Source organism: Notamacropus eugenii, chromosome 1 (genome assembly GCF_028372415.1).
Source record: "Notamacropus eugenii isolate mMacEug1 chromosome 1, mMacEug1.pri_v2, whole genome shotgun sequence".
NCBI classification, from domain to species: domain Eukaryota; kingdom Metazoa; phylum Chordata; class Mammalia; order Diprotodontia; family Macropodidae; genus Notamacropus; species Notamacropus eugenii.
This window is the reverse complement of record NC_092872.1, coordinates 409287540-409307283: the sequence shown is the minus strand read 5'-3', so window position 1 is coordinate 409307283 and position 19744 is coordinate 409287540. Positions and strand designations below refer to the sequence as shown.

The 19744-nt window shown below is 41.5% G+C and overlaps 1 protein-coding gene across 1 annotated transcript in view; it reads left to right on the top strand.

Annotated features, from left to right (window-relative positions):
• ABLIM3 (actin binding LIM protein family member 3) overlaps nucleotides 1-19744 on the top strand; it is a 167797-nt gene that overhangs the window by 125019 nt on the left and 23034 nt on the right. Inside the window, exons 8-14 of the mRNA XM_072631018.1 lie at nucleotides 1677-1735; nucleotides 7286-7357; nucleotides 8664-8819; nucleotides 12798-12827; nucleotides 13401-13530; nucleotides 16510-16608; nucleotides 18142-18192. Of these exons, the coding sequence (XP_072487119.1) occupies nucleotides 1677-1735; nucleotides 7286-7357; nucleotides 8664-8819; nucleotides 12798-12827; nucleotides 13401-13530; nucleotides 16510-16608; nucleotides 18142-18192 (597 nt within the window). The remainder of the gene's footprint in view (nucleotides 1-1676; nucleotides 1736-7285; nucleotides 7358-8663; nucleotides 8820-12797; nucleotides 12828-13400; nucleotides 13531-16509; nucleotides 16609-18141; nucleotides 18193-19744) is intronic.

The following is a 19744-nucleotide window of genomic DNA, read 5'->3' as shown; positions in this document are numbered from 1 at the left end:
AAAAACACCTTGTATTTCCAGTATCTGTATCTTTGCTCACGCTGTTCCATCTCTCTGAAATGTTCTTCTCTTCCTCCCTAACACAAAGTTTTTGCTTTGGAAAATCCTTCTTTCTTTCCAAGCCCAGCTTAGATGCCACTTCCTATGTGAAGGGTTCTTTGATCTTCCCAATTAAATATGGTTACTCTCTCATAAGAACTTTCTCATTGCTCCATAGTTATCTTGTTTATATCTATATGCATGCTGGCTTTTATTTTAGATATATGAGCCTTTATTTTATTTTCCTTATTGGAATGAGAACTCTGAGAGCAAGATCATATCTAATTTACCTTTTTATCCATCATGGTTTAGAACCTGGGGTTATAATAAGTGGATTTGGATTCACATCTTAGCTCTATTTATTACACTGTGACCTTGGGAAAATCACTTCCCTGACGTGGGCTTCAGTTTCCTCATCAATGAATGGAAGAATCATAACTAAGCACTTGTTGTGTCAGCACTGGGGAATACATACACAAAAATCAAGAAATCCCCGGCCCTCAAGGAGATTACAATTTAGTTAGGGAAAACAACAAACGTATGAAAATAGTGGCCAGAAAATGGGGGAATGAACAGTGTTTGGTTTCAGAGATCACAAGACTTGTGGGTGAGTGGAACCATAACAGATTCAATTGCCATATCCTTTCCAGAAGCAATGGTAATATTATGTTATGACTTTCCATAAAAAAGCAGGGAAAATCAGGAGGGCGCATAGGATATGTGCAGCAGCAGGGCAGGTGGCAAGAAGATGGCCAAGGTGGATGATCAAATGGTATGTGACACATGGTCTGGGGTCTGAAGCTAACTAGATATGATAGATCATGTGTATCTACAGAATATGGGTCTTAGACTAACTATCTTTACTGTTTTTTCTAGCTCTAAATCGGATGCTATGAGCCTATGACTCATAGAATATCAAAGGAGGGAAGAACCTCAGAAGTCATGTTTCCCAACATGTACCTGAGCAGATATACCTTCTACAATATCCCTAAGCAGTGTTCATCTAAGACCTCCAGTAACAGGGAGCTCACTACCTGCTAAGGCAGGCCATTGCACATGGGTCAGCCCTAATTGTAAAATATTTCCTCATAATGGGCAAAAATTTGCCTCCCTATGGCTTCCACTCCCACCAGAATCCCTCACACAGATGCTGCTCCCCCAGCTCTGCCTTCTAGTGTCAAACAAAAGAAGCCTGATCCCTTTTCCATGTGACAGCCTTTCAAAATCTTTTGAAGACAGTGATCACATTACCCTAGTAGTCTCTTTTTTAAGCGAAACATCCCCATTTTCCTTAGTCAACCCTGGTAGGATATGATTTCTAGGGCCCCTATTATCCTAGCCCCTTTCTCTGAACTAGCTCTTGCTCATTAATAATGCATTTCTTCTATCCCAGCATTCAGAATTGCTCACAACAGTCCAACTGTGGTCTCACTGGGGGCAGAGAACGGTCACCACTCCCCACCTTCACAGTGGAAGTTAGGCTTCGATTTCTGCAGCCTCAGATTACATGGGCTCAATCAGTTTGTTGAATGAATAAATGAGTGAGTGAATCAATGATGAATGAATTGGGATGGACAGCATAGAGTGAGGATGAATTTGGATATCTCTAAATGTATGTTGTTCTCCTGGATTGCTAGGTTCTGAGGTATGGCACCCTATCTGTAAACAGGCAGCCCGGGCAGAGAAGAAATTAAAGGTAAGCAAATTTAGGTAATGCTAAGTGATGGGGACCTAGAAGTATCCCTCCTTCCCCCAACCACTGTCTGAATCCATGTGAATGATACAGTCAGCCTGGTGCCTGGTGCAGGTGAAGAGACAGAATCCCAATCCTACTTACTAGATCTGTGAGCTAGGACAAAGAATTTCTCTTCTCTTTGTTTTCTGTTCTCTCATCTTTAAAGTAAAGGAAAGGAAATGGACTGGGTAAGTCTATTTCAAGGCTGAATTTATGATTATGTATGCCTAGAGGAGCCTTATTCACCTCCATTTTACCCAGTACATATAGTTTAATGGAAACAACATGGGAGTCTAAGTACCAGTCATTGCATCCTGGTTCTGATACTTAAATTACCAATGTTAAGTCACTTCCCTGTCCTGGATCTCAGTTTACTTACACAGATGACAAGGTAGATTAGAGATATGGACATGATTTTATGAGATCATTTGATCTAATTTAGAGATTTTATGGATTTGAAAATAGGAAGGCCTGAGTTCAAATCATATTTCAGATACATAGCTGTGTAGCTGTGTCATCCTGAGCAAGTCTCTTAATTGCTGCCAGCCTGGATTTTCTTATCTGCAAAATGGGGATAATAATAGACTTTACCTCTGGGGTTGTTGTGAATATTAAAAGAAATAAAACATATTTAATGCTTTGCAAATCTCAAGGCATTCTATAAATCTTAGCAATTCTTATTATTATCATTATACTCATCTGAAAGTAGACTCTTGAAGATCACTTCCAAATTTAAATCTTATTAAACCTTTCTGGATACAGGAGAGCTGAAGCTGATATAATCTTTCCTATCCTTCCTGCTTATCTATTATTTAGTAACCCAGCTGAGCCACTGCCCTATCTCTTTCTGAGCACAAGAGAATCTGATATGACTAATAACAATCTATTATTGCCTATGCAGAACACTTTCTAGCTTAAAAAGTTTTGTCTTATTCCGTTTCATTTGATCTTCGCAGTAACCTTGTAGGGCAGTTCAAAGGGTTTTGTTTGTTTGTTTGTTTTGTGCAGTTTCTTATGTGTTCAAGGGAATTAGTCCTCCCCGGTTAGCATTCACTGGAAGGATACTGTGTAGTCATGTCCTCAAAATATGTCTAGCCAGACTAACCTCAGGCTATTTTCCTTTTGTACTTTCTGAGCAACCTGGAATAGCCCCTGATTCCCTACAGCCACCCCCATCAATTTGCTTCTCCCCCCCCCCCCCCCCACACACACACACATTGACCAAAAGAGATGGCCTATTAGGGATCCTCGCTGTCCCAGGAATACAGAAAACAAAATTCATCTGCTTGAGGCAAAGGCCTGAGGTGCAGACCCCCAGCATAGTCATTCATGAGTAAGGAGAGCTTTGGAACTGTCATTAAACACCTCAGACTTCCTCAGGGTTCCAAGCGTCATCTAAGTTCCTTTGCTCTATGCATACACCAGAGTACACCCTCATAAGCAACTCCCCAGCAAGATCCTTGAGAATCATCAGCATTGGCCCTGTTGCTGGTTTATACAGTGTTTCACCTACTACCTAATTTGGGGAATGGGGTTAGGGATAGCTGATCTCAGAATCAACCACAGTTCTGCAAGTCAGAGGAAGTTTACAGTCTGAAGCAAGGAAGACAGCTGGATCTAGAGATAGGGGACTTTTCTTTGATCCCCAGTTCTACTTCTTTATGATGTTTCCACTCTTTGGATCTTTCTCCTCTTCTAAAATGAGGGGATGGAACTGGATGATCCCAAAGATCTCTGTCAGCCTCAAATTCTGTAATCCTATGGCATGTGTTCTCTGAGCTCTCCAGGCAAGCTTCTCTGAGTTCACATTCTATATGGAAGAGCCACAGGAGTGGACACTCACTATGCTGTCTTGTTGGGGGACCAGTTGTCCCAGTATCTATCCAATGACTACCCAGTCAGAGCCCATCCTTCCATCTCAGTTTCTCTGCTTGGAGAAGCAGCTGCCAGACCCATGGTGTTCTTTGGAAACTGAAGAACTATTGCCAGCTCATGAGCCAGTCTTACAGTCGTTCCCAAGTAGATACTTTGGGGTTTTATATCATAAAATCCTCCACTAAGTAGTAATGATATTAAATGTCTTCACATGAATGACATAACCCCAAGAAGATCTTTGACTTTTTATATCATAAAGTCCTTCATCAAATAACAATGATATTATATAAAATTTATATATGATGGTATATATTATATACAATTAATATATAATTCTTTAAAATTTGCAAAACATTTTACAGATAGCAACTCATTTGATTCTCTAACAACTCTGTGAGTTAGGTGCTATTATTATCCTCTTTCTATAGATGAAGAAACTGAGACAAAAAGGTTAAGTGATTTTTGTAGCTCAACATGGCTAGTATTTAATAATAACTTTTTATATAATGCTCTAAGATTCGCCAAATACTTTATATTTATGTATGTGTGTTTGTATACACACACACACGCACATATATATATATATAAAATCTCATTTGCTCCTCACTACCACCCTGTTAGGTAAGTAATATTATTATTCACATTGATAGATGGGGAAATTGAAGCCAAGATGTTAAGAGAATTGCCTGGAGTCACACAGTATATAATATATTATATGTAATATTATAATATACATTAATAATAATAATAGTACTTTAAGATTTACAAGGCTCTTTACATATATTCTCATTTACCCTTCACAACAACTCCATGTGGTAGATAATATACCCATTTTCCGTAAGGGGAAACTGAGACTGAGTGGTTAAGTGACTTCTCCAGATTTATACAACTAGTAAGTCATGGGGGCAGTATTCCTATTTGAGTTTTCCTGACTCCCAGTCAGATATCCACTAGCTACCTTCTGGTATCTCATCATGATATAGAACTAGGGTTCATGACATCTTTGCCAGTGGAAAACAAATTCTAGTATGTAACTGATTCCAAGCTGCAGAGACCCAGCGACAAACCATGTGTCATCACCCAATGACCAGACTGTCTAGACTCAGAGAAGCCCATCATCAGAAGGTAATCCAATAGGAAATACAGTCTTTGGGTCACAAAGACTCATCAATATGCTCATTAAAGCATATCAATGGAAGAAGCACCCATATCAGTGAAACCACAAATCCTAGAAGCACTGAAATATATTCAAAAAAAGATCTCCACTAAAACAAAACAAAAAAACAACAACTCTTCTGATATCCCATCATGATATGGAGGTAACCCTCCTGTGCCAATAACACTCAAACTCTAGGAGGTTCTACCAAGTTGGACAGCCCCAGCCATGGATCATGTGTCTGTTGTCTGAGGGAGAGGTTAGCTAATTCTGCTGCCTGATTCACCAGAGAGTTGGCAACGTAAGGATAAATTCTTAGTCTCACAGTAACTTTTGAAGGCATTTACTCATGTGTGAAGGGATTATGATCTATAGGGAGTACCCTTACTGATTAGATTTGAGGCTTTTAAAAAATATTAAATATATCCATCCAAAGTATTACACATTCATTTAGCTAGAAGTGTTGAACACTCAAGTAAAAAATCTGAAAAGAATTCTCTTTCCACTTTTTCAATTGAAAACCAAACATCTGGATCCTCCCAAACTATTGGAAATGTCATTTGCACTTTGGTGGGAGTGGAGTGGGATGTCAGACCTTTGATTTCATCAGTGTAAGGAACTTAGCACAATGCCTCACACATAGTAGGTGCTTAATAATAAATGTTGATTGACCTCCAGTTTGGAAACTCCCCACACTGAAGTGGACACAACTGCCCACTTGTAGTGTCTGGTCTTAGAGAATTGCTCAGAGTGTTAATAGCTTCAATGACTTGCTGTTTAGTCACCTAGCCTCAGAGGTAGACCTTTCTAACCCCAAGGCTGGCTCTGTCTTTATGTGCACACATTTACATAAATGGAGAGAGAAAAAAGAAAAAAAATATTAAATATATCATGAGGAATGAGTAAAATATAGAATTACCATCAAATTTAATCAAATTCTATATGTTCATTGTATGTACATCTAGGAAATAACTGTTAACTACTTAATGATGGAAGTGGTGGGGGTGGGGTGGGGGTGATGATGATGGTGATGATTGATGATGAAAATGAAGACTCTTGCTGGTGTTTTAGAATTTACAAAGCACTGTTAATTCTCTCCTTTTATTCTCCAATCAACCCTGTGAGGTAGGTAATGCTAGTGTTACATCCCCATTTCAGAAATGAGTAAATTGAAACTCAAGGAGAGGAAGGGACTTCGCCAAGATTCTACAGCAAATATATTGCAGGTTTAGGATCCAAAACCAGATTTCAAGGTTACCAGCTTGAACAATTTGTGCTGCTGGGTGGAATTGATGTATCATTAACTGATCAGAGATCATAAGGTTAACCCCCAATGAGTAAGTCATTTGATCTTTTTATTAACATAAGGAAGGCCTCATTAAGAGTCCAGTGATAAATTAGGAACACACAGAATTTTGATCCTTTCATTATGACTCATTCATATTCAGATACTGATAAGGATAGATCATATATTGATAACTAGTTGTTAATTGGTAGGAAAATGCAGGAAAAATGTAAAACTGGCTCCATAGGAGTTTTAGTAATATCTGATTTTCTGAAAAATTTCAACATGGATAAGCCAGGACCTTCAAGTGGCAAATGATTAGCTATGTGGAGTGAGTGAGAGTAAGGTCTCCACAGTGACACAGATTTTGAACCTGAGTGACTGGAAAGATGGTGATATCCTAAACAGTAACAGGGAAGAAATAAGAGTGGTAAGTTTGAGGGCAGATGATATAATGAGATCTGTGATGCAGACTAACTATCTTCTTAGGCACCACTCTCTCGTCAAATATGAAAAGGGGTGGAGAAGAGGGTCTTGCTTACCAATCTCTGCCCCATAGTACAGAGACAGCCAGGGGACACTTGCTGCAGTTGATGAGCAGGGGAGGGAGGGAATGGAGGGCCGTAAGGATGTGTGTGTGTGGTTGAGGAATGGAAGGCAGATGAAGATACAGTTTTCCCAACCGTGCAGGTGTTGTTGCAGGTGCCTGGGTACAGTTTAGGACATAATTGCCCTGAGGGGCCTACAAAAGCAGAAAGGGAAAGGATGGGAGCTTGCACTATGAGAGGGGAGAGCAAGGCTGGGCCAGACTCACTTGTATTGGCTAATGAAAGTCAATTTTTAAAATTTCCATTTGAACATTTATACCTTAGAAATTCACAAATGCTACAAATTGGGGTTTGATTTATTGTCTTGTTGACTGTCTAGAGTTAAGAAAGTGATGGAGAAAATGTTAATAATGCAGAGTATACCCCAAAGTGTGTTCTGTTTTCAGAAGATCATTTGTTAAATACAGGTAACAGAATATTACTGGAATTCTGAGGGAATGTGGTTGTGAGATGAGGTACAGTCTATCTAGCCTCCAGCTAGTTGATCCTGTACCTCTTGGGATCATATCACAGTGTCCCACTTTAAAGACTGTTGATCAATGTGCTATGTATTCAAAAGCCCTCACTCTTCTCTCTCCTCCACACAGCACAGGAGGACGTCTGAGACTTCCATCTCCCCACCTGGCTCCAGCATTGGGTCCCCCAACAGAGTCATCTGCGTATGTAGCCCTTCTAGATGTGTCTTCCAACCAACCCCTCTGTGTCCCCCAGGGCTTTGCTTTAAGTGTTCAAAAGAGAGAGAATGGAGGTAGAGAGGACTCCAAGGACGCCAGCTGAGGGTTAGGTTGAGGACGAGGGCAGTATCACTGGCAAGACGGCAGACAAATTCATACACTTCACAAAGGCCAGGGAGCCATAAACTTATTATCAACAAATGCATCAGTCAACAAGCATGTATTAACTGATTGCTGTGTGCTCTTCCCTGGGCATACAAAGCTCCTGCTTCCAAGGAGCTTATAAGATTAATCTTAGGCAAATCACTTCCCATCTCTGGGCCTCAGTTTTTCCATCCATAAAATGAGGGAGCTGAACTATGTAATCCCTAAAGTCCCTTTTAGCTCTAAATCATGATTCTTTGGCTAAAAATATTTAGGAGAAGAGAAAATGAGTATTGTGGATAGGCTATAGATGTGGGAGCCATACCAGAGGATAAAATGACACAAGGCAGGATAAATAAAGGTATCACTACAAAGTCATCCCAAACAAACTTCTGTCTGTCATCTTTTATTCTTTGGGCTATTCAAGTCTTTTTTTTTTCGGGGCCCAAAGTACTCCAAACTTGTGATAAATGGGAGAAAGAGACCAAGCCCGTGGGCTTAAATGTAGTAAACTCTAACAGGCCCTAAGGGAATCTCTGAATTCAGTCTCTAGAACATGAGCATCCCTCTGTACTCAAATATACATTTCCCTGCTCTCTTTCCTAGGAGCAAGTACTCTCTTGAGCCTTAGATTCTTTTTTTAAATTTGTATTTATAATCTTTCTTTTTTAGCATCATTGTTAGTTTCCAATGAGACATTCCCTTCCTCCCAGCAAAGAACCTCCCCTCCATAATAAATGCAGAGAATGCAAACAAATCAACACATTGGACATATCTGAAAATGTATGCCTCATTCTGTATCTAAAGTGTCTACCACCTCTCTGTGAAGAGGACAGAAACATGCTTCATCTTCAGGCTTAAGATTTAGTTTCCTCAGTTATCTTTCCTTGTTCTCTGTCCCAAAGTCCCTTCCAGCTCCAACATTCTGTGTTCTAAAGTCATATCTACATGTGTAGCTCTGGAATTCTGGGATTCTGTTCAACCCTCCTCTTCTACTTCTGAGGAGTCCATAGTTGCAAATATGCCCTGCCTTTCTCTTTTAGGACTTCAGTGACAGCCACAGCCCTCGCTTCCTCTCTGCCGTCAGCACTTGACTTTCCTTTTACCTTCCTTCTCTTTGCCTGTCTCTGTCTTTCCCTCTCCCCAGGCCAAAGTGGATAACGAGATCCTTAATTACAAAGACCTGGCAGCTCTTCCCAAGATTAAGTCTATCTATGAGGTTCAGCGCCCAGACCTCATTTCCTATGAACCCTATCACAGATACACCTCGGATGAGATGCTGGAGAGATATAGCTACGGGGAGGTACTACATCTCACCTATTCTAAGGGGGCATGGAGGGATCATTAAGATCTGATGATGTAGTGTAAAGGATTTGGAAACCGAGGCCATAGGTTCAAATCCCAACTCTGCTACTTAGTACCGTAGTAATGTTATGCACCTGTGATCTGAAGGGGAACGACAATGCACACTGGAAAGTAAAAGAGACTGAGAACCAGGAAACCTGGATTTGAGTCCTCATTCTGCCACAATCTATGTGTGTGACCTTGTATAAGTCACTTTAATTCAAAAATAATAACTCAACAAATATTATCAGTTATCTACTAAGTACAGTGACAGTTACAACTGCAAAACAATTTTCACCCTCAATGAGTTTACATTCTCCTAAGTGGAGTAGGGGACACACAATGGGTAAATAGACAAATGAATAAAAGATAATTTTAGGAGGGAGAGAGCATTAATGACTGGGGGGATCAGGAACAACGTTCCATAGGACATAGCACCCACCTGAACTGAGCCTACAAGGAAAACAAGAGTTCTAAGAAGCAGATTTGAGGAAGGAGTGTACTCCAACATGAGAAACAGCATGAGACAGACTAGGAGACAGACAGCACACAGAGAGCAGAACGAATAGTAAATTTAGGAAATAGCTAGTAGCTCAGTTTGGCTGGATCATGGAGTTCATGAAGGATAATGTCAAAATGGAAAATAAAATAGTATGAGCCAGATTAAGGAGAGATTTAAATGTCAGGCTAAGTTTATATCTTACTCTAAAGGCAAGGGGAGCCATCGAACAGGGAAAGTAAGACTGGTACCTCATAAATAAACGAATGAATGAATGAATATTATTTTATAGTATAGCCATAATTTGTAAGATAAATAAATAGAATTCAATAAATAAATGAAAATAATCTTTTGGAACCTTTGAGGTAAAGTAGTACTGTGGGAACTAGGAAAAGCCTGCAGAAGGTGGGCTTTGAACTAAGTCTTGAAGGGAGTCAGGAAAAGTAAGAAGTGGAGGTAAGGAGGGAGAGGCTTCCATGCATAGCCAGGGCAAAGGCATGGAGATGAAAGATGAAGGATCATGTTAGAGGAACTGTAAATAGGCCAGTGTAGCTCATTCATAGAGTGCATGGAAGAAAGTGAAGTGGATGCAGATTGAAAACATAAAAAGGGGCTAGATTATGGAGAATTTTAAATGCTAAATAGGTTTGTGTTTGAGGAGGTCATAGAAAGCCACTGGTTATCATGGGGGCAGGGGTGAGGGTGACATGGTCAGAGCTGTACTTTAGAAAAATCACATTGACAGCTGAATGAGGACAGATTGGAGTGGACACAGAGGAAGGGAGACCAGTTAGAAAGCTATTGTAATGTTCCAGCAAGAGGTGGTAAGAGCCTGGCCTGAACTAGTGTGGCTTTGAGTAGTGAGAAAGGGATGTTATATACAAGGTGTTATGAGAGTAGAAACACAAGACTTGCTAACAGATTCCATATATAGGATGAGAGTGAGGAGTTGAGGAGGACACTGGGGTGACCAGGAGAATGGTGGTGCCCTTGACAATAATATAAAAATTCACAAGGGAAGAGGTTTTGGGGAAAAGAGAAGTTCTCTTTTGGACTTGTTGAGTTTGGGATGTCTCCATGATATCCCATTCAAGATGTCACGACTGTAGCTGAGTGGAGAAATTAGGACTGTATAAATAGATTTTGGAATCATTTGTGTCAAGATGATAATTCAATCCAGCAGAGCTGATGAGGTCACAAGTTACATAGTATAGAGCAGGGCTTCTTAAACACAACACAGGCAAGCACTGCCAGAAACACCTCAGATTCATTAATTAACTTTTGGTTGTTGCACATTCAGAAACCTTTTACTATTGCCAAATTTTGCTTGACCTCACATAGGATCATGACCTACAGTTTTGCTAGAGAGCAAAAAGAGAAGTCCAAGACAGAGCTTTCCAGAAAACCCACCTTTAGTGCAGGTAACTTGGATAGACAACCAGCCAGGACAACTGAGAAGATCTAAGAGGATAATTATGGGAAAAAGTGTCTGACAGACACAAAAGGCCACAAAATTGAAAACAAAACCTCTCCAAGAGGAGAAGGAAGTCAACAGTGTCAAATGCTGCAAAGAAGTCGAGAAGGACCAATATTGAGGGAGAAAAGCATTAGATTTGGCGATTAAAAGATCATGGGTAGCTTAGGTACAATACACATTTCTCAGCTTGGCGTTTAAAGCCCTTTTACAACTTGGCTCCAGGCAGCCTTTCTAGACATTTCATGTTTCTTCCTGTCTCAGTACATTGCAACTGCTTTTGGGGGTCCTGGAGGTTTCCCCAGAAGAAGCAAGCCAGTCAGCAGTGCTCAAAGTAATAGCACTTTTGCTATGAGCAAATTTTACTTCACATAAGCAAAGGCAAATAACATTAGGTGGAATGAAATCAGGATGAGGAAGAAAGAAAGGGCAAAGAGGTAAGGACTTCTCAGGCTACAGGCTCTCTATCCTAGAGATATAGCTAGAATGCCTGAGATGGCAGGATACACAATGCCCTTGCCTTGGGAGACATGATCCTTAGACCTTGAAAGATGAGAAAATGGATCAATTATCCCTCTCAGAGGGAGTCCCAAAGAGTGATCATCTCTTTTCTTAAGGGGCTTGTGTGTCACAGCAGAAGCTCTGTGTCCTTCCAACTACCCTGTGAGTGGCCTGAGTTTGAAGCAGGGATTAGGCAAGATCTGATGCTCAGTCAGAAGGCACATTCAGTAATGGATTGATGTTTGTCTCCCTGAATGAAGCATTAATTTAATTAACAAACTAAGGAAATAAATCAACATAGCACAGTGGCAAGAAAACTGAGTTTGAAGTTAAAAGATCTACATTGAAATTCTGGCTCTGAGAAACATACACATCCCCTTGCAGCATATCAAGCAGCTAAACATCTTTAGGCCTCAGTGTCTTCATATGTAAAATGACCAGGTTGGATGTGAGATCTTAAAAGGTCCCTCCCATCTCTAAATCCAGCTCCAGCATCATATCTACTATATTACATTAGTTGGAGCCAAATAAGACTCCAGTCATTCACAGAGGTTCCCTTCAGTCGCTTCAACTCAGTTCCCCAAATCTTAATTACCAGTAGTGTGACAGACCAGTCTCTTGCTGATGTATCTGCAGTACATACAAGGTTTTATGCTAGGCTAAGTTGGAGACACAGAGGGGGAAAAATTGACACAGTTTCTGTGCCATTTGCAGAGTGAGGTGAGGCACATTTATACAATAAATATGATCTGATTTGATCTAATCCAATAAATATTTGTTAAGCATCTATCAGAGCTCAGTGTTCATTTACAAAGGGATTACAAAACTAAGAAAAATGATGTAAAGTAGTGCCTACCCTCAGGAGCATAGTCTACTACAGTGAATAACACATGTACACAAATGTGTATAATACAAGGTAGAATATGATATTTGGGCTAGGAACAGATCCAGACAAAATACTCTTTGAAAATTTAAGGTGGGAGAGAATACTTTTAGTTGGGGTAATCAGGAAAGGCTCCATAGAAGATGCAATGCACAAGATGGACCTTGAAGGATGAGAAGGATTTCAGTAGCATGTGAAGAAGGGGTGCATTCTGGGCACAAGGAAGGGCTTGGGTAGGAATGCAGTGGCAGAGGAGAAAAAGATGATACTGGAGAATAAACAAATAATCCATCTTGGCAGGACTGTAGGATGTGAAGGGAAGTCATGTGAAACAATGGTTGGACAGTTTGGCTGGAAGCCAGTTTGTAGAGGACCTGAATGTCACTCAAAAGAGATTCTTCTGAAGTTTAGAACTTCACCTCCTAAGGGAGCTGCTGCCTAGGAAGGACAGATGAACTCTGGGGAAGAAAAAAGGCACTTTCTTCTCTGAGTCATATAATCACATTGTACCCCATTCTCTATGTTTCTCTTTCCTTTTTTTCTTTGCTGCCTGGATATACATTACTGCACTTCTCCTAAGTCTATGGGAACCTTATCACCATATTCCCAGGTAATTCCATAACCTGCAGGAAAGACTTGACCCTATACATAAAACCCGTAAGTGGTAGACAGCTCCATCATCCCTCCCCTACCAAAAAAAGGAGCTGTGACTCCTATCTAGGTCAAAGACCTTCCGTTATTCTTCTCTACCTCCCCCAAACTGGGGTGGGGACAGGGTGGAGAAGGTCAATGACTTATGAGTTCCCTAATATTCCCATTCTCACCAAATGAATATAGGCTGCTTCAACTTCAAGACTCACTAGCACAATCCCATTTTTCTATGATCACTGACTAAAGATACCAGTAGTTGTTTTAGAAAGAAGGCCACCAGGGTCCCATTTCATGCCCTCAGAGCTGCCCATGAGTGAGCAAGGAAGACCTTGTGCTACCACCCTACAGGTAATAAGCTATGGGCAACTTCTTTCCTGATTGGGATCCTCAAGAAGAGCTTGGATATGGGAAGTTTTGTCCTTCCCTATTTGCCATCTGGGTTAGATCATTGGGCAAACATTCACTCTCCTTGGGTGCTGGTGTCCCCTTTTTTGTTCATGCTTCCAAGTAATGACTCTTCTCCTCTCTATAGGATATTTTTGAGAGCCTAGACCTCCGGCAGCGGCGAGCCTCCAGCCCAGGATACATTGATTCTCCAACTTACAGCCGTCAGGGCATGTCTCCTACTTTTCCCCGCTCACCCCACCATTATTATCGCTCAGGTAAGATGAATAAGGCACAGAGGCAGAGGTAGTGAGCTTCAACAAACACCTAGGTAGGACTAGGTAGACTGCCTACAACGAATTTCTTCCTGGGCTTCTGCTAATCTCATTGACAGCTTTGTCTTTTGAGGTTCTTCATGTTTGGAAGAAAGGATGCCTCTATATTAAAATAACTTGGCAGCTTAAACATGACCTCATTGAATGGAAAGGTCTTTGCCCTGAAAGTTAGGGCAGGTAGATTTGAATCACATAAAACTTGATAGATGACCTGGAGGAAACTAATAATTCTCTCTGGCTCTCAGTTTTCCTATCTATAAAATGACATGGTAGGACTCAATGATCTCCTTTAGGTCCATGGTTTGGAGTCAATGCTGTGAGTCTTCCTAAACCCAGGGAGGACCTACTGAAACCAAGGTCCCTAGGAAGGCTTGGATCTCATTGGGAATTGGGCAAAATTTTTCTTAAATTTCTTGGTCATGAAGTACAGAAATGAAAGGAAACTTCAACTCATCTAATCCAATCCCTTTATTTTACAGAGAGGGCAAGTGAAGCCCAAAGAGACTTGCCCAAGATTGCACAGTTAATATGTAGCAAATATTCTAATTATAAATCCAGTGCTCTTTAACTACATCATGTTTTTCTCTCACTGTATTCTCACTCCCAGATCGACACTTTTATTCTTCACTTGAACTCTAGATAGCTGGAAGCCTCATATTCTGCTCATTGGCCCTGTCCCCCAAAAGCTGGCCAAGTATCACCATGACCACGTATCCTGATGATCCAAGTATCTGCCCATTTGCTCTTAACATTTCCTATAAGACACATTTTCTGGCCCAAGCATGCATGCTTTGTAAAAGGGTTTATCAATAAAGAGGGAAAAGGTAGATAAGCATTGAATACAGTGGACAGAACACTGAACTTGGTTGAAATGTTGAGCTTAGAGTCACAAGTCCTGAGTTTAAATCCTGGCTCTACCACTTACCATCTATGTGATGCTGGATGAGTCACTTAAGTTCTTTGGGCCTCAGTTTCCTCATTTATAAAATGAGGGTTAGACTAAATGACCTGCGTAGAAGGTCTCTTCCAGCTCTAAAGTTTGGAACCCATGGACTCTTGAGTCATATTTTATATACCATAGTGGTCTGCGTCCACCACTAAGTTCCTCCTCCACAAAGGCATGGAGAAGTTTCAAGACTCTCAAAGGCTGGGGAAGTACATCATAAGCTCTGAAATGTCCCATTAATCTAAGGAGGCTTCAAGGATGGTCCTGACAATGGACTGTCTCTCCACCTAGAACCAGCCTAGCTAAGTGCTCAGTGTCTCATCTTCAAAAGCTGGGTCACCATGGGATGATTTATTTTCAACCACAGCAACTCAGAAGAACCATCTTATTAAGTATGGAGGGGGCTGCCATGTTGGATTGCCTATGTTGATGAAATCACAGATCTTTGTAGTATTTGTCTTAAGACATAGGTCACTCCTAATACATAGAATATTGCTATGAAATTACACTTTTTGAGAAAAAAACTTGAAAGAACTGAGAATTTTTATTCTGAAGAATGAAAACATAAATGGAATACATAATTACTGTCTTTAAATACTTGAAAAGCTTTTCATGTAAAGAGGATTTTTTTCTGTTTGATCCAAAAGTACAAAAAACTGGGAGAATTATGGAATCACTTAAAGGAAAGAATATTATGAGTCAATATTAGGAAAATCTCCTAACAATTAAAATTTCCCTGCAGTGGAATGGGCTACCTACTTCTCAAGGTAATGAGTTCCCCAAAGGTCTTTAAGTCGCAACTGGATGACCACTTGCTAATCATGTTGGAGTTTGGGTTTCTCCTGAGTTTGGGGCTCAATTGAATATCTTCTGAAGTCTTTTCTGATTCTAAGATTCAGTGATTAATATACTATATTCAGGTTTAATTCTTACTGGATTTGAGGGGACAAGCCTATTGTCTATAATACCTGGGGATAAGCATACTCAGTGCTACAAGAAATTAAGATGCCAAATGCAGCAGTTGAATGGTTCACAAAATGATTCACAAAAACATATGTATCTGTCTAGACTGAAGCTAAATGTCCCTCCAGACTGTTCATCTGACTCTCATCAGAACTTTAGGTGCATGACCAGAGACCATGGGCCCAGAACCTCAGACCAACATTCCTTTGGACTTGAAAGACCAATTATCTTTCCCTGGACCCTGTTCTCTTTCCCAGAAATTGTTCTCTTTCCCTGGGTCCCTGTTGTTTTTTCAAGACCCCTGTTCTCTTTCCCTGATTCCTCTTCAGTTTCCCAGATCCCTCACAGCCTCTGACTATATCCAGACTCCTGCTTCCTAGGCCTCAATCTAATTAATTTGTTTTAAAATCTACAGCATAGTTTCAGCTATTTGAGGACACACCCCACTTTCAGTTCTTGGGATCCTGACTGCCTCACTGCCTAGGTCATTTGACCCTCCTTCATTCAGGGATTGACTCAGCTTGTCATCTGCAACAATACTATTCCAATAAATTACAAAGATAGCCTGGTCCCAGACCTGCAAATATTTTGTATTAAAGATCCTATGGATGGGGGTGGGATGAGGGTGGGAATGGCAACCAAGGGGATGGCATTAGGGATCAAAGAGAGAGGGCTACAAGTTTTAGCTGCCTCACAGTTGATGACTACTCTGCCCACAGCATGACTAGGGTCATCGGCCTGTACATGGAAACAGAGTCGGACTTGTTTCCCTGGACCACATGCATGAGAGAGAAATCATGCTTTCCTGCTCTGCAGCTAGCCTTGGGGAATAGAAATGCCTTCGTTTGTTCCCCAAGGAATGGCCTCACCATTTCTGTGTCACCATGTCCACACCTCCCCCTACCAGTTCATGGCTTATCTAACCACCTGCTGACTTAATGCCTATTCCGTTTTCTCTGTGCCTCTCTTTTCTTCTGTGACCCCTGTGGCTCTCCTGGGCCTCTGCCCTCCAGGTGCAGAGAGTGGGCGGAGCTCACCCTACCATAGCCAGTTAGACGTGAGGTCCTCCATTCCAACCTCTTACCAAGCTCCCAAGCACTTTCATGTTCCAGGTAGGCGGGCTGCGGAAGCCCTGGCCCCATGTGCATGCTTGGTGGGGTCTTCATGAGATTCCATGTTTACATGGCAGTAGTTCTGCCAAGCCAAGGAGGCCCTCCTTCCCTTAATCAGGCCTGGGGATGACCCATACCCTCCCCTTTTCTTTCCCTTTAAACTCATATGTGACAGACACTCCAGTCTCAGTCTTCATCTTAGCATAACTAACTTCATTACCACCGAAAGGGCAATACAAACCATATCACAGTAAGAATAGCTAAAGTAACTGGAAATGTCTAGCCAAGAGCAGAGAAGACTGAGGGGGCAGAGATCACTGACTCTCTGAAGGGATGTCCTATGAAAGGAGCATTCTGTGGGGCCCTAGAGAACAGCACCTGTAGGGAGAGAGTTTTCAGCTCAGTTGAAGGAGAGCTGCTGGATCATGCAATAGATACCATAGGAGGCCATAACCCGGGACAGGAAGAGCTTGAACTGAGGGTCACAAATGCCACAGAGAGATGCCAGGGCGAGAGGTTGGATTCAAAGCCCTTACAGTTCTAAGAAGCTCAGCCTCCCATTGGCTGCCATCCTTCACCAGGTCTACATCTCCATGAAGCTTGGCACGCAGTGGCCTTGGACAAGCTTCTTAGTTCAGCTTGGACAGCTCCACTAATAGCTCAAGAGTAACCTCACTCACTAACCACATGCTTCCCCTTCTCCATCAGAGAACTTGGGATGAGCCTATCTAGGGGTGTGCTAGAGCCAACTTTTTACCAGCTCACAAGAACCTGTTGTTAAATTTTCAGTGTGAGTATTTAAAACTCAGGAATTGGCAAATGCTATAAATCAGGACTTGCCTTATTGTTCTGTTGATTGGTTAGAGATTAGACTTAAGAAAGTGATGGACAATATGTTAATAGTGATGACCAACTTAAAAGTGAGTCACATTTTCAGAGCCAATTATCAAACATTTACCAGCACACCACTAGGCCTATTTCTCCCTATTCTCCCTGGGACCCTTCCCAGTCCCATCAAATCCATACCTCTCTACTACTCCAAAACCAACACTGAAGGATAATATGGGTGGAGTAGAAATGAGATGTTAGTGATAAACCCAGCATACAGGGTCCTGGAGCAGAATGAGCTGTGGGTGAGGGGAAAGGGCAGTGGGTGTCTTAACCAATGCATTCATTCTGCATGGGGTTCATGCTATGCATGCTCACTCCACACCTTGGGCATCCATCTCCACCCTCCAGGGCCTAAGCTATATTCCATCACCAGTATGACACACTCCAGTGAACCCATTGCTCCTCTTGTCCCCTCCCCACCCTGCACTCCCATAGTCTCCCTTCTTATTTGATTGCTATTTGAGCCAAGGTTGGGAATTTGATTTTGGAAGAAGTCTCCCCAAAGGGGGAGATGGTGGACCCTTAGTTCAGGTGATCAAATAGATGCTCTCTCTGTGTTCAGACAGATTGACTTGTGCTTCTTCCTTTGTCCTTTTCCTCCTTTTTTCCTTTCTCATCACCTCTACCTCCATCAATGGGCAGCTGCTGGAGAAAGCAACATCTACCGGAAACCCCCCATCTACAAAAGACATGGTATGGTCTTTGGGAAACCAGTAGATTAGAAAGGTTTCTGGAGGGGTAGCTAAAGGATATTGGATGCAGCTGTGGTTTGGGAAGATGGGGGCAAGGAAATTTTCACTAATGCCCCTCCCTCCAATTAAAAATTATGCATATTTATAAATACTTTAAGGTTTATAAACACCTTAAAGGCACAGTAAGTGCTTACTGTGTGTAAGGTGAAGTGTTATAGTCATGGAGATACAGAAGCCAAAAAACTTAAAAAAAAAACCAAGTCCCTGCCCTAGGGCACCTAACATTCTATTTGCTGGGGGAAAGAGCACAGTGATAGATAGATAGATAGATAGATAGATAGATAGATAGATAGATAGATAGATAGATAGATAGATAGATAGATGGATGGATGGATGGATGGATGGATGGATGGATGGATGGATGGATGGATGGATAGATAGATAGATAGATAGATAGATAGATAGATAGATAGATGGATGATGGGTGGGTGGGTGGGTGGATGGATGGATGGATGGATGGGTGGATGGATAGATAGATAGATGAATAGATGGATGGATGGATGGATGGATGGATGGATGGATGGATGGATGGATGGATGGGTGGATGGGTGGGTGGGTGGGTGGGTGGATGGATGGATGGATGGATGGATGGATGGATGGATGGGTGGGTGGGTGGGTGGGTGGATGGATGGATGGATGGACAGACAAATACGTAAAGTAGGAACACTAACAACTGGGAGAGAAAGGAAAGGTTTCACAGGAGTCACTCCTTGAACTCAGCCTTCGTAATAACACTAATTAGCATTTATATAGCACTTTAAGGTTTGCAAAGGAAGTGTTACCTGATTTGATCCTCACAACACTCTGAAGTAGATGCTGTTATCATCCCCAATGTTGTAGATGAGGAAACTGTAGCCAAGAGATCACATGACTTGGATAGTTAGTATGAACCTAAAGCAGCGTTTGAACTCAGGTCCAGTCAGTGCCCTATCCGTTGTACCATCTAGTTACTAATCTTGAAGGAAGCTTAGGTTTTGGAGAGAGGATGAGGAGGCACCTCATTCCACACATGGATATATGCAAAACCATAGAAATGAGAGATATGTTGAGATGGTAGGGCAGTTTGAGTGGAAAATGGCTAATGTGAAGGGAAGTAATGTGAAATAAGACAGAAAAAGCTAGTTGGGAACCAGATTGTGAAGTACTTTAAATACCAGGTTGAGTTTGGCATTGTTATCAATGGAGCAGTTAGGTGGTGCAGTGGACAAAGCTCAGGACCTGGGTCAAGAAGATTCATCTTCCTGAGTTCAAATCTGGTCTCGGACAGTTACTAGAAGTGTGATCCTGGATAAGTTATTTAACCCTGTTTGCCTCAGTTTCCTCAACCGTAAAATGACCTGAAGAAGGAAAAGGCAAACCACTCCAGGATCTTCACCAAGAAAACTCCAAATGGGGTCATGAAGAGTCTGAAACAATTAAACAACAATTTTTATCAGTAGGAAGCCACTGAAGCTTTTTGCAGTAGGGGAGAGAGCATCAGCCCCATGTTTTAG